Source organism: Hermetia illucens, chromosome 6 (assembly GCF_905115235.1).
Source record: "Hermetia illucens chromosome 6, iHerIll2.2.curated.20191125, whole genome shotgun sequence".
In the NCBI taxonomy this organism is placed as follows: Eukaryota; Metazoa; Arthropoda; class Insecta; order Diptera; family Stratiomyidae; genus Hermetia; species Hermetia illucens.
This window is the reverse complement of record NC_051854.1, coordinates 1,817,424-1,833,247: the sequence shown is the minus strand read 5'-3', so window position 1 is coordinate 1,833,247 and position 15,824 is coordinate 1,817,424. Positions and strand designations below refer to the sequence as shown.

The 15,824-nt window shown below is 40.5% G+C and overlaps 2 protein-coding genes across 8 annotated transcripts in view; one reads left to right on the top strand and one right to left on the bottom strand.

Moving 5' to 3' along the window:
• The window catches only part of LOC119658613 (RNA-binding protein Musashi homolog 2), a 147,478-nt gene that overhangs the window by 119,868 nt on the left and 11,786 nt on the right, over positions 1-15,824 (top strand). The window lies entirely within an intron of this gene.
• Positions 296-15,824, bottom strand: part of LOC119658614 — a 74,050-nt gene continuing 58,521 nt past the window's right edge. For 2 of the 4 annotated variants that reach the window (XM_038066105.1, XM_038066106.1), the window contains exons 5-6: positions 15,745-15,802; positions 2,373-2,696 (exon numbers count right to left, since the gene is read on the bottom strand). In XM_038066105.1, coding sequence (XP_037922033.1) covers positions 2,424-2,696; positions 15,745-15,802 — 331 coding nt within the window. In that variant the 3' untranslated portion in view covers positions 2,373-2,423. Of the gene's footprint in view, positions 645-2,372; positions 2,697-15,744; positions 15,803-15,824 lie in introns of those variants that run through there. The other 2 variants (XM_038066107.1, XM_038066104.1) reach the window with 2 other exon arrangements.

The window sequence follows — 15,824 nt, the reverse complement described above, 5'->3', positions numbered from 1 at the left end:
TCCTACTGAATGCCTGGAACTTCGCTTTCCTTAACAGGAAAAACCCCGTTCTATGGCCTATGATATCTTTTTACTAACTTTCTAATAACACTGGTTCGAGATCCATCTAAAGGGCCGGGTTTCATCTTGAAACCAATCGTGATCTTTTGTAAAGATTAGAAATTTATTAAGATGTATCCTATCCTGTGAATCTACTACGGATAAATTTCCTTCGGTCTTCAAATCGATGGAAAAAGTGTTCTCCTTTTATCTTTCTCCCCAGGTTCAAAACCAAGGACACTAAAATAAAAGCAAATAGATCCACAAAACACTTTATATTTTAAATATCCTCTTTGGAGTTCTACAGGATACAATAACATTAAGAAGATATTACCACTCTTCAAGGGTAAAGGGCAAGCATTTAAATAAGAAATGCTAATAATTTCATAATACTTGAATAACAGCAAACAGGTATTAAGTGCTATTACATTCATTACTAATTAAGGAACTCTACAACTCTCTAACGGAATACATGGCATTAACCATTATACGAATAACACATCTTTTCTTGTCTAATTTTCCTCTTTCTTCTCTGTTGATTCCATACCCTTGTAAGCTTCAGCAACTGCATTCAAAGGACGATATTCCTGATCGAAGACGACCAACTGAAAATGGAGAAAAAGATAGATCAATAATAGTTAAATAACGGATAGATAATTATCTATGTAAAATAAAAATGATTGTTAGTTCTATTGCACATGTGGATTCATATAAGACTCCAGAGATTTATATCAGAAATATCGAAGGATTGAATTGAGGCTTTTGAATTAAATAAGAAAAGGCTTGAGAACTAGCAGGACTTGAACGATTGTGTGAGTGATGGTACATGAGATATCTGAATGCAAATCATGGTTCTGATCGATCAACATATCTTCTCGAACCAGGATTAGTAACTATGTTTGACGCAGCTAATATATCTTTTAGCGTTTTTCCGTGGAATAGCTTTGTGGCTAGTTTACTACGTGCACCATACACTTAAGTCAAAAGCAAGATAGTATCTAAATCGAAAAAAAGCAACGTTTGATGCAGTCAGATCATTGCGTCCTCCAATGCATGGCTGTAATCAACTTAAGGCAATTACTACTTTGCTGGAGGCAACAGCTGAAACAATTTTCTCTTATCTTGTACTAGGTTGATTGCACACCTAAACAGAGAATCCTCAAAGTCTATTCACACGGGCCCAATTGATGCTCGACTCCTCCCAAGGTTTTCCTTGAAAGAAACTCAGATACACGTTTGAAAACGCAATCCTTTGAAGACTCGTCTTCCAGTTCGATTGTTGGCATCCTAAATATATGGGAAAATTCTTCATTTTTTCCCATCCAAATGTCAGTTATCGAAAAGGGATCATTACACACCAGTTCTGGTCACACCAAGTTATCTTCATTATCAGTAAGAGTTGATTAGATTCTCTGAAGCACTCTAGGGAGGTCGAATTTATATGATCCATAGATTATGGCAGATCAAGGGGGAGCGGAATTATTTCCATATTGCGCTGGTCTTTCTGGATGGTTACAAAGGATATAAAATATGCAGACAAACTCATTGAAAAAAACTTTTATTGGATTTTAACAGATAAAAATTCAAATTTGGTCCTAATAATATCCTGCTTCGACACAACATTGCCAACGCCTTATCCAGACCTAATTGTCTCCCACGGAAACCTCGTCAAGACAGATCACCAAAGCTTTTATGACCGCCTTCAACACCAATAATAGCGATCTTTCAAGCTCCCTTTTGTTTTTGGAAACAAACGAAAAACGTCCGAAAAGGAACCATTTCCAGATTGAACGGTGGCTGGGTTAACATTGTTATACAATTCCTGACGAGAAACTCATGCTTAAAAGGATGGTTTGGGTTGCATTTCCATTTCTCAATAGTTGCAGGTTATTCAAATTGATAGTTGAAGATCTACTTCCAATAAAAGGATAGATGCATGCCCTTAGATAGAAAGAAAACCTTACTGCATCGATATCGATTATACGCTATCGTGACCAGTTTTTTTGGCATTCGAAAAGCTCTATTTGCAATTAAGCCGTACCAAGTTACCTTTTTAGGATGATAAGCCCCAATATATACATACGTATGAATGAGAACGAAATTTTCCCCTTTGTTACCGCTTGTTTTATTTCTCAATTTTCTGCATCAAGTTAAAGGTCTAGGCAATCCCACCCGTTGGTCTTACTGGAAAATCGGTCCCAAGCATTGAACAGTCTGTAGTAGAGTCCTCGCCCTTTTCCTAATTTGGGTCCCACTATTCAAAACTTAAAAAGAACAAAATACTGAGTTTATCTTTAGCAACCATCAATTTTTATGATTTATTTCGCCTGAAGCAATATTATAGTCACATCCCACTTAAGCTTGAACGTTTAAGATTCATTTTTTTATTCCTTTCCCCCTTCTTTGTTATCCAAATTGAGATCACTATTTTTTCCTTCATCCACTGTGTAGTCACTTGCTGCGCTTGATAAGGCAGCTTTTGTTCCAGCTTCAATCTCTCCAGTTTTTTCCTGGGTTTGTGCTTCTTCAGCTTCTTTTCTAGCTTGTTCTTCTTCAGCCTCCCGTTGGATTTTAGCCTCTTCTTCGGCTTTTCTCATTTCTTCATAAATTTCATGTAATTCAGTCATAGGTAAATATTTTTGATTAACTATGATCAACTGAAATGCGAGATTGCAAAGATTATTTTCAAATGTTTTCCTGAAGATATTTTATTTTGAAAATTAGAGGGGAATCCCTTGAAACCACCCTCCTGAGCCATTTGGAACTTATCTATTGAAGATGAAATTAATTTATATTTTCCCTGCATTAAATCCTTGTTATTTATTAAGATCGTTGCTTGGTTCCATCCGTTTCAAAATTAATACTTGGTCAAAGGATTCTAGACAAGTTCGGGCTCTATTTAAACAAATTGTCCCTACTGTTGAACTGGACAAAAACTCAAGAAAAGAAAGAAATCCTCTTTAGACTGTAGATTCGAAGTAACGTGGCCCAATTCGTTAGTTTTGTAAGTCCTGCAGGATCCATAAATTGTTTTTGTCTGAATAAATAGTTGTGAATACAAATGACGACCTTGTTGCAGATCTTCAGTTAAGAGATGTAACGACGAAATGTGGAGGACGATGGCCTGAAGATGCTCAGGCGGGAACCGTACTTCACGATACATTTGAAGCAGGAGAAGCATCAGTTGAGCATGCGATCCATCGTGAATCTTCCGTTTCGATCGTCCACTCGGGTCCTGAGTTTTACGGCTCCACGCGCGCGATCGAGCCGTTATTTTTTTTAATTTCATTTTTCAGGTTTAGCTTGCGTGTTGATCTTTCGAGAGGCTCGCGCAAATCCCCCTATTTGTTGTAAATCCAAATAGACTTCTGGAAGGTAATCACCTATGGGACGCGACGAGCTCTTGAAGTATATTACCAAGGTTAAGATAGGAAACTCTACTCTACCAGGTGGGATAGGTAAATGAGGCATAGAAAACTTTGCTTCTGGGGAAAAGGCGTGAATCCTAGCCAGGAACAATGTTGAGAAACTATTGTTTTTCTATCTGACACATCAAAATGACGTTGTGAGTCGGAATAGGCTAACTTCCACTGATTCAAGTAACGTGAACTTAGGAAATGTCGGGGCCACGTTAGGCGCGTCATATCAATATAGAATTGGCGATGGTTCAACGATTATCCTGAGTGACCGGAAGAGACCAAGTGACGAGAGCTATCCCAAAAACTTAAAAAGATATTGAAATAATAAAACTTGTTGTTTCTTTTTCGTTGGTGTGGATATTTATTCTTGCAAATACCGATATTTCGGGAACCACTTGTTCCCTTCATCATTCTTGCAGCTTGTTGGAAACATCACATAATTTCACTCAGATTAAAAAGATAGCGAAGTTGATCGTGAAGTGTTCTGTTCCTATGCTGACCAACCTCGGAAATAAGGGGGAATTCACGTGTCATTTTAAACGAAGCGTGGGTTCGGCCCAATTCAACAAACGGGAGGATTCGCGCTTTCTTATCGGAATATAACACGAGTTAAAACTAAAACATGAAAAGAAAAAGAAGAACGGCTCGACCGCACGCGTGGAGTCGTAAAACTCCCTGTTCCCTGTCTTCCTCTTGAACTTCGCAAAACTCTCTTTATAAGGAAGCATTGTCCAATACGATGGCCGGAAGATGTCAAGGCAAGGTGGGAACCTCGAAGGCCGCGCCTCACAATGCATCTGATGCAAGAAAAGCATCGATTTGAAATGTGATCCGTAGTGGATATTCCGTTTCGATCGCGCGTGTCAATATAGAATTGGTGATGGTCCAACGATCTTTTTAAATAGCCGGAAACGACCAAAAGACCAAGATGACGAAATTGGCCGTGAAGATCATTAAATTGTTCTGCAAACACGTGCTTGTATGCCTGTATGCTTGCCAGGCTCGGAAATGTAGGGGTAGTCCTTTGAGTATACAAAAATTCGCGTGTCCTTCTAATCGATGCGTGGGTTCGCATCGGATCCTGAAAATCCAACAAACACGGAGATTCGTGCGAGCCTATCGGACATCAATATATAAGCTAAAACTGATAAATGAAAAGAAGGGTCGACTGCGCGCGTAAAGTCGTAAAACTCCCTTTTCTCCTCCTCCATTTCAACCCTGCGAAACTCTTCTTAGAAAGGGGCATCCTCCAATATGATGGCTTGAGGATGCCTAAGCAAGGCAGGAACCTCGGCATCTTCTCTTTCGATCGCGGCACTCGGGCCCGGAGTTTTAGGGATCCACGGTCGAGGCGTTATTTTTTTTTTTTTTCATTTTTCTGTTTTAGCTGGCATATTGGTCTTTCAGTAGGCTCGCACGAATCCCCCTGTTTGTTGGATTTTCAGGATCTGGTGCGGACCCATTTCTCCATAGGTCACTGGTACTGATTTCAAGAACCATTGAATTGAAATAATAAAACTTGTTGTTTCTTTTTCGTTGGTGTGGGTATTTATTCTTGCAAATACCGATATTTCGGGAACCACTTGTTCCCTTCATCAGTGCAAACAAGTTTGCTCATCTATAGACATTATGTTCTATTTATACTACTCTATACTATGATATTATAATTACGACTAAAAACTTATATCTAGGTCCTGAAAAAGAAAATAAATATTTAATTTAACTACCTAATAGCTAATGTATCTTAAAACTTATATCTAGGTCCTGAAAAAGAATAGGTCTAGGTCCTGAATAAGAATAATTTCACTCTGTTCAAGAACCAATTTCCCCCTTCATCAGTATGCTCGGTTGGTTCTGTAGATACTGTATTTGTGACTTTCGAGTTTGTTTCTTTTGTTGAACGATTAGCTAACATGTAACCTCCAAAATTCAACTCCGAAATCAAGGATTGTCAGAAAACCTTCCACACACACTGAATCCTAACGAGTCGTGATACCTATAAGTATAATGTATTGAATAATTTCATGCTGTTGCGGTTAGTTCATTTGATTGCAATATCGTCATCTTAGCTTTTCCTTATCTCTACAGCATTGTCTAGGTTCCCGTATTGTTCAGCTCTACGCGCGTGATTAAACCCTTTTTTCTCTGCAGCGCTTTCTTTTTTCATTGATTTCCATGGTGCTGCAGATCGATTTTGGTCCTTGGCTTCCTGGGTCTTGACTGACCTTGTCATCCTGTGGCAGAATTCAGGGACCATTCATTTAAAATATGTGAAATTTTGCAACATGACAATAAGAGGGGGGACAGAATGGAGAATTCCAAGCATCTTGCTGAAAGGACTAGCAAATTGGCATGTAGGGGAATCTGCTACTATTCTATAATGGCTTCATCCCTACCCCTTTCGTGATTGACAAAAATCGACTTCGGGATGGTTTCCTACCCACACCTATGTACGCTACTCTTTACAAAATCTGTAATTGATTGAGACTATAAAACTCGCTCTCTGCACCTTTGAAATCACTGGTAATGCGAATAACTAAAAGAAACATCTTCAGCAACACCAAATTAGTAAAACATCTTCTCGTGGACTACTTGCCACTCGACATACCAACATGACGAGATAAATTCCTTGCAATATGCTCCCGTCGTGCACCTGGTTGACATTCTAAATTGAAAGTTTTAATTACAGCATATGAAAAAGGAGGAGAGAAAAAAGGAGTAAAGGAATAGTCACTTGCTTGTTACTCAACCTTTCTCATTACACGTAGTATATTCCCTTCTCCCCCCTCCATCACATACATATCAACGTGCAAATATTTCCATGAAAATCTCATGATGTCCTTATAACAATCTATTTCCAGAGGAATTATTGATTTTTTTTGCTTCTTTAGTTGAAAAGCAGCGAGATTCTGTACTCAACGGGAAAAGGATATTTTTAAGTGCAACTATGAACTTTCCCGGCGGGGGTGAACTGAGCGATAGAAAGTGATTTTTGCTTTAATTTTAATTGGTGTATATGTATTGCACTGTGCACCCTCCTGGGCGAGGGATATAGTTTCATAATGAATTTCAGTGAAAAACTTAGTTTACTACTTTTATGGAAACTACTCGTATATGCCCTCGGACTCTTTGCATCAGGATACTGCCAACCAGGATGCTGTGATGAGGGATAGCTCAACTTTTTAAGGTTTGAAAAAAAAAACTCTTTTGGAAACAAAGTTTCGCGGACCTTGGATACCTTATTAATAGTAGTTGCCACATTTTTATTTCACTGGGGCTCCAATGGTAACATTGTTACCATTTCAAGAAGAGAAAATCCTTTTCTGTCGCTACAAGCATCATCTTTATGACGAATTTGCAGTTGGATGAGAAATTCTAAGACTTTAATCCGGAGTAGAACTAAATTCAGGTGGACAGACCATAATATGAAGGAATTGTGGACCTCTTCAAAGTTTCAAGCTGTTCAGCGGGGTATGAACCCCACTAGAAGGAAACTTGGTAGGGGTTAACTCTCAGCAGAAGGAAAGTCTCGAGGACAATGGAAAAATTGGAGCATTTCTTGAAAACCGAGAAAGCATAATCTATGTCGATATTGTGCTAAAAAACGATGGACTCTCTCCCCCAGTAGTTTCTGCATTTGGGCTTTCCCCTAGGAGGGCTTTCTTTTTATTTTCCGGCTTTTTACCTCTTGGAAATACAAACGTTTCTCCGTTTTACTATTCCTGCCTGAAGAACATTTCTCTCTATAAACAGCCCCTAAAACATCCATCATATTTGCATACTTTTTTTTTAAGTGTTTTCGACAACTACAACTTTTACGCATACAAAAAGACCAATCGCAACGCTTTGACAATGAGTGTTTTTCAGAAAACACCCTTGAGAAATAGGGTCCCCCCCGTGAAAAAGCCCAGATTATTATGCGACCGTCCTGGTTGCGGCTTGATACTTTCCAGAATATCCACCGCGCACATTGCCTAGGTATTCTCGAAATTGATTACCATCGATGGCTTATTGTATTTCGATGTTCAATAAAGTACAGACACTGGCACTTCATAGAGAGACAAGTAGGACGTACACAGTCTTGAATTAATGACAAAGGTTAACTCATGTCGGAAAATATTGCAATCTTCCGTCTGTGTTGGATGCTCGTCGTATGGAGCGCGAGTAAAAAACCTCCACTTGAGGACACATCCTTCGATTAATGCTGACGCTTCTTATCTCTTCGAGGATCTGATGACTAAGATTCCTCAAAATCTATTGTTGTCTATTGCCGTGCGCACGTAGACAGAATTGTATTATTTAAAAAATTCACCCTCGTACACAATGTGGAGTGGAATGGAGTGGTTTTTGTCCTTAGCAATATTTCGGGATTATATTTGTTGGTTGGTAAAATCATGGCATACAGTTTTCATCATGAATACGTTTGCTGACTGATTTTTTTGTAGGGGGTGGAAGGGGGTTTCATTTAAGTTCATAAAGGAAGAGTTTTACATTGTGTTCGTATTTCTCGTGTTGGTATCCATAGGAATGGAATAATAAGTTTGGTGGAGATAACAGTTCTGAATGTTTGATCGATGCGAAGGGTTTAGCCTCATTTTATTTTATTGCGAGCAGAAACGAACCTAACTAACATTGAAATTGGAGGAGGATCCTCCTTTATGCTGATGCATGACTCTCCAGTGGATACTGGATTATGATGAAAGGATACAACATTCTCCATATAATCCTGCTTTTAATTGGCTATTTCGGTTTGATTTCCTTCAACATTTATTTTGTTCACTGGAATTAGCCTCTTTGGTTGGTTAGAGGATTAAAACCTAGGATAAATAGCACAAAGGAGTGAGTGAGCCTTAAAATTAACTACACTATAAGATGAAGCGATACCACGAGGAGGAGGAGGAGGTTCTTGCTTGTAAGTTTTCCACCTTTGAGGCCATTGGAGGAGGTTCTTGCTTGTAACTTTTCCGCCAAGATAATGCTTGGCTTTTTTGGCCCCGCACATGACGATGGACGCTTCCGTAGCCTACATAACGACGAAATCTATGAGCGATACCATGATCGTCCGGTTGTGGATAAAATCCGGTTCAATAGGTTACGGTGGGCGGGTCACTTAATCCGTATGGATGAGGATGATCCCACCCGGAAAGTCTACAAGGGCAATATCTACGGTAGAAAGAAAAGACGAGGCAGACCCTGCCTAAGATGGAGCGATGGCGTAGGACGCCAGACAGCTTTTAGGGATATCGAATTGGTGGACCTCGGCGTAAAACCGGGATGTCTGGAGTTCCTTGTTAAGGCAGGCATAGACTGGATACCGGTTGTTGCACCGTTGATGATGATAAGATGAAGGGCCTGGGAATCGATACGTAAAATATTATCAAGGAGTATTGTGTTGGGAATGAGGTGTGTTTGATGGATTGCTGTATCATTGCTTCATTTCTTTGATCGGAAAGGTCCTTCTCATGGTTGCTCTTCGAGGATATTATCTAGCTTCACATTTTCAGCCTGGCTTTAAGGCCCTTCAACAAAAGGATGGTGTATATATGTAGTTAATATGCTAGGCTTCGCTCAACAATTTAAGAATTCAGCCTTAATGGCAGACGCAAAAATCAAATTCGAACCTATGTAGACATCAAGAGTTTACTGAACTATCGGAGTCCAGTGCCTTTGGAGAGTCAATTTGAAGGTGAAATGATCTTTTCACGAACAGTTGCTCTTAGTATAGCACACTGAATTTGTTCATGTTTGGCAGGACATTACATTAAAATGCCACAAATGTCCACTTAGGCATCATTTCCAGCTATCACCGTGAAAGGCTACGGGTCATGCGGCACTATTTGCGCTGTGTTCCTCAGGGAAAGATAGAAGCTTCTCCGGGGAAATATATCTAATTGCTCTAATCCTCTTCACTCTTCCATCATAAGTTTGAGGTGCTCCCCAGAAGGATGCAATAATAAAACCACTCGGAATACCAGAAGCTGAATGTTTCCGATATAAACGTTTTGCGTTCATCTTGTGTAAGAAATGTCCTATGCACGTTTTTTTTTTCAACCATGCATAAAAAGTTCAAAATATTCCTTGACAAATCCAACCCCAGAAATACCTGGCGAAGATTGGTATTCCCGCTTATTTCTTTGCTATCGTCGATAGTTCTTTAGCTGAAAGGTGGCTTTGATATGATGTACTTAATCTTCCCCTTCCGGCGATGGTGGGTTACCCCGACGACATAGCACTGGTCGTGGTCGCAAAGCATTTCGAAGATGGTTACTAGTATTCATTGTTCTAGTTGACTAGAGAGTTCTATTGTAACACTTGCGAAAGGAAAAACGAACCAAGCACCCTAAAAAGAATTATGCATTAAAATTGAAAATCATATCATCACTTCCAAGCCAACCATTAAACACTTAGTAGCGATGACAGAAGAGAAACTCAGTTATAGTTCAGTTCTGAGTTTGCGGCAAAGCATGTAAGTATGGCCTTTCTCAAGGATGATACCGAACGGGGAAGGCCACGTTATATCTCTAGGCTGCTTACAGCCAGGGTGGTCAGCTCGATCATGCTCTATGCGACCCCAGTTTTGGGAGAGGCATTGCAGATGTCAGTTAACGCTAATAAACTGAGTGCAGTCTTTAGGAGGACGGTCCTAAGGGTGTGCTCTGTCTTTAGGGCTGTCTCAGATGATGCAGAATTCGCCGCCTCAGGAATGATGCCGATAGACATCTTGGCTGATTGTAATAACTTACGGATTACGATGTCAAAAGACCATCCTGAGTGGCCGGAAGTGCTATCCCAAAAACCGGCCGCAAATTTTGATGCTCTATTGAAGGGCTCCGTCGATTCCTGCTTACACGCCTCTGTGCTAGCCAGGTTCGGGAATGCGAGGGATTCCTTTGAGCGCTTCGATCCTTCACGTATCATTTTCATAAAAGTTCTCGTGTTCTTTCCAGTGCATGGGTCCTCACAAGGTACTCAAAAATACTAAACATGGGGATTCACATGCACCTATTCAAATACCAGCACGCGAGCTAATCCTGAAAATAAAAAAAACGGCTCGACCCTGCGCGTCGAGCTACGAGTCCCCGGAAGAAGGTTCCACGACGGATCACATCCTCGATTTTTCTTTCTCATGCCTCTGATGTATAGTGAGGTGCCTTGACATCCTCAGGCCGCCATGCCTTGAGAATGACAAGGAAGGGCAGGAATCTCAGAGGCCGCATCTCACTAAACATCTGAAACTGGAGGAACAATGATCGAGGATATGGTCCTTCGTGGATCCTTCTTTTCGATCACGGCACTCGGATTCAAAGTTTTATGGCTCCACGAACGCAGCCGAGCCATCTTTTTTATTTCTATTTCCAGGTTTAGCTCGCGTGTGTTTATTTCGTTAGGTGCACGCGAATCCCCGCGTTTAAGTATTTTCCAAGATCCGGTGCGGACTAACGCACTGGAAAGGAGATGTAAAATTTTGTAAAATGACACCTGAGGAGTCGAAGTGGTCGACTCCTTCACATTCCCGAGCCTGGTTATAGAGCTTCAAAATTTGCAGGCAGATCTTCACGGTTAATTTTGCCAATTTTTTTTAGGTTTTTTTTAGGATAGTTCTTCTCTCTAGGTCGTCTCTGGCCACTCAATCCATTATGTCATTACAAGATTAGATGACGAACATATACAATGCGAGAGGGATCTGTAAAGAATGCAAAGAGGCGGTAGACTCACTGAAGGCTGATCCCTGCCATCGAAGAGTGGTTGGAAGAATCGCCGGTACCTGCACAGGTTTAAATTGGACAATTCACCTGATTGTCCAAACTGCAATGGAATCTTAGAGTATGTATTCTTCTTCCACTGTCTAAGATTTGTGGAAGAAAGCATGAAACTAATGGAGACTATCAGTGCTGCAGGTACCAGAAAACCTGGTGCCGAACATGGTAACACGTCAACCCTATGATCGCATCTATCCAGAATAAACTGCGAAAAGCAGGGTCTACACTTTATTGCAGCCTCATTACGTGGAGTTTTAATCTTAGACTCTTTATAACTTAACTACAATAATAGGTTGAAGCCCTGCAGCCCTGCAGCCACCGATAACAAAGAAGGGTCTGTCTCCAGGAAAAGACTCAATTTTTGTGATTTTCAATAGCGAGATAAGATTGGTTTCTAATTCATTCGCCTTTGGCCTATTTATTCTATCGGAATCATTCTTTCTTTTTGAGTAATCGAGTAATCTTCGGACTTTCATTAATTACAAAGGATGTGCTGGTTTTCAATCTCCTGTTAGTGTCTCATAAACCTACACAGTGATTGTAAAAGATTTTGCTTCTTTGTTTTGACTTAGTCCTTGTAGACTTCATATTCTACCATTTTCACTTTGTATGTATCTAACCCTACCTAATTATTACAGAACGAGAATTCCCATTTTTAAATTCGTGAAATACCTCTTAAACTTCCAAAGGAGCATTCAGAGGTAGTCCGTTAAAAATAGGTTGGAAAACCTTCCAATCAACATCTTATTCCCGGATCATCTGTCCAAACAAACATTCTCAAATCATCAAAATAAATTGGCTGAAATTCAGAATCTCATATCCTGGAATAAATCGACTGATTAACCCACCATCATCTTCAGTAATAATAGAATGGTTGTCAGGCTTCTCTCTGAATTCCCAAAACCTGAAGCCGGAAACCAAACAAACTTTCTCCCAGCCAATCTATCGTCCTTGCTAATCGCAAACTTAATACCACACACAACAACATCCCTCTGCCGATGGCTTTCCACAACATGCCTCCCTGTCGATGGCTTTTCATAACATTCCCCGCCAGGATGTCTAAAAGTTTAGCAAATATCCAAACCAACCAACCAACCCCTCAACATCATCATCATCTCATGCACGAACACGAAGTTCCGGTGCAAAGGACCACTTTTCTGATGAACATTTATTGATTTTTTTCTGCAAAATTGAGCTCCCTCGGAAAGGAGTGTTCCCTGCGTATGATCCAAGCATGGGAGGAAGCGCAGAATCGTGAAAACACTAAATTATTCTTCCTTTGAATCTTCAAAAATCCATCCCTGTAACTTGATGGTCTTTGCAGTCTTAGTTTTTGTGTTAAGGTCCATCTTACCTTCAGTCATTTATCCCGAAATCGAGGGCTATTTCACGAAAGTAGTTTCTCGGAATATGAAACTTTCACTCTTGCTCTCAAGTCTAGGTGGCTGGAAAAAAGCGGCTGATGACTGGCTGACTGGTCTCTGAAGATTCAACAGAAACGAATAATCGAGGAAAAAGTCACTTCTATCGAGGATATTTGGAAGCAAGCACTTGATTTTGAAATAGATCCATTCTTGCATGCAATGTATCCATATCAGGCGACGAATTCCCTGAAAGTTCTCATAAAGAGAGAACGAAAAACAAGGGCGGTTTCGGGCACTCCCACAAATTTTTCACATTTCCTCCAGCCCCGTCCTAATTAGATTACGCTCCTCACCGAACAATTGTCTGATAGAATTTAGGAAATTCTTTTGTATTGGATTATAGGCCATCGATTGATCCACTGTTGACATTATTCCCTACAAAATGCTGAACTTGTTGATTTTTTTCATTGCACGATATCCTCTATTTTGCACGTTATCCTGGAGGCTGATAATACTGATAAGCCATTCTATGGATACTTCGTTTTGTCGCCCGCAAATCCAAACTATTCTTGGTACCGTTCTAATATCTGAAAGTGAAAGAATTTAGGTTTTCCTCTCTGGTTTCCAGAGTAGAAATTCCAAAAGCAAAATGGCGTCCGAGGGGTAGCTAAGCTTACACCCAAAATCAATAACAGTTATTCAAGATGGCACACATAAGTAGACCGAAAACGGTCAGTGTTCTCTGTGGCATGGAAAAAAATACACAAGTTATCCATAGAAAGAAATAAGGGTTGCACACTCTAGAAATGTAAAAGGACAAGTTTCACTCCGGTGGAGGTGATAATTGTTGATAAGGAACCGGCCTCGAGGTCTCAGATGAATGCTTGAGGACAATGCAAATGTCCCGAAACAGCAGTAAACTGAGAAAGTACTGCTGTGACAGGACAATATCACTGGCACTCAGCGGATTGAAGAGTTGAAAAATGTTGCGAATATCCTTTTTATTTCAGTGTCTGCTTCAAGCTCTGATTTTCACTGATTTTAATGAAACTTTCTAGTCCGCCCAGAACTCTTTTTCAATATTAAAACTTTGTCAAATTCTCTATAATTTTTCCTGCGTTTTGCACTTGGGGGCTTACAGAAATTACACGTACTAATACTGAAACTGAACTGAGTCCTGACTGAGAGGCGAATCCCTCCTAAGCGGGTCGTACGGGAGCCATGACAACGAAAATGAGAAATACAATGACCGTCGTGGAGTTGAACTAGTTCAAGTAATTTTCATGCGCGCTTCTCGCCGTGCATATGTCGGAGCTGTGAATCCCATGCTCAAAATGTAGTGACAGATTTTCATCCCCTAAGGCTTTTTTCGTTTCGTTTATTCATTCGTTCACTTGACGAGCAGCAGCAGGTCATGCGCGATATGGCGCGCTCGCGAGGGTAAGAAAAAAGGGCGAAACCGGGTGGCGGTGGGTGATGACGGGCGAGACGGGGTAGTTACGAGCGCTATAAAGTGTACATTTTTCCACTATAAAATTAATGGAGTTGCCAGAATATTGAATTCAGGAAGTTTTGTGTGGAAATGTATGGCTGTGGGCTTGGCAAGAAGTTTGCTAGGACGAGGTAGTCTGTGGAATTCCGAATTCAGAGAGCTTCAGACAATATTAACTGGAATTTTGGATTTAGGAAAATTCGCATTCGTCCTTGCTGGTGATTGACTGAGACGGTGAGAGCTCCCCGTATATGGAGGACCAGTTATATTTCAAGAGGAACATTGGGTGGTCTTTAAATTCGCTTTCAATTCGTTTCCTCCTGTATCCTTTCATTCCCCAAAGTCCTTACAAAGTACGCTTCCAGATAGCATCCCAGACTAAACAACTCAACTAACTATTGATGGCCTCGTCGGTTCACACAATTCCATATCAAAACACATCCTATCGGGCGACATCCTTAATAAACTTGCAGCCTTATATCATCCCCCAAATGGTATGTACATGCGGTAACACAATTGCTAACGTACGCTCCCTAATATATTCACCCCCGAAAATGATATTATAAATTTCAGTTGCCTTGCACGTGCCGCCGTAGAACAACATATCCATCCACTCCCCATTCGAAATTTACGTGATAGTGTGATGTTCTCTCTCGGCGGACATGAACAAGTCTACACGATGTCCTGTGCACTCATATTTTAGGTATGCCTCCCGCATTTATTATCGCATGCACAGGACACTAAGGTAGCGCGTACTCTAAAAAAACGAGGACAATATCCTTCTCACTTACACCATCCCTCTTCTTTGCATCGTCCCCAAAAAAATCCCTCATCGAAATCAACTTAATACAAACAAGGGTCCGCGGCATTTAACTTTCGTTAAAGGACACACCGCTCACAAGCGAATTTCGTTAGGTATTTTCCTTGGAAGCAATCGGTCGAGACCAGGAAAAATAGGGGAAAGAAAGAGCGCATTCATTTGCTAGTAGAGCGTGTGGATGATATCACAACGCGACTCCATACAATACATCGATGAATTTTTCATGGAAAATCGATAGATCAACGACTTTCGTCAAATTCGGTGCTCTACCGATTTTAGTTTTAGGATGTAACGTGCACCGAAAAGGACCTTCGGACACACTCACCGAATCCACATGGAGTACATGATGTTTCAGAGGCGAGTAGCACAAAGCGAACCATAGAGCAGTGCACCCTCGAGTCCGGGATAATAGCTGCGCAAGTATGCAGCAAGGATTTTCGGTAATGTTTTTTGTTTTTGCCAAGGAACCCTCCTAATTTGTGCAAGACGTTCTGACCTCAGGCCATAGCTTTTGTCTCAGAGACTGAGTCGGAATGGGAAGCATTGAAATATTTGATTTTCCAGGGCTCATTTTCGATCGATTCGAGAGTTCGAAAAACATTTTACGAACCCTCCCCAGTCCTGTGCCGTAAGATACAACATAACGTCACATGTCTCGACACTTATCCTTTCTACATAATTCCGCAAAGCATTACCCATAGTACTTGTTCATAGCTGAAAGACTTTTCAAGTTTCTAAATCATATTTGAACGACCCTTTTTCTCTGGCGGATTCAGATCTCGCATAGGAAACTCATTCATTCATTCTCAACGGATTTATCTTTGCAAATATTCCAAATCCATGTACTTACCTTCCTCTTCTTTGGATTAAGTAAATCTGTAGTCTCAGAGTTAGTTTTGGAGAAGAATCTGAAAGCGAAATAAAAAAGAA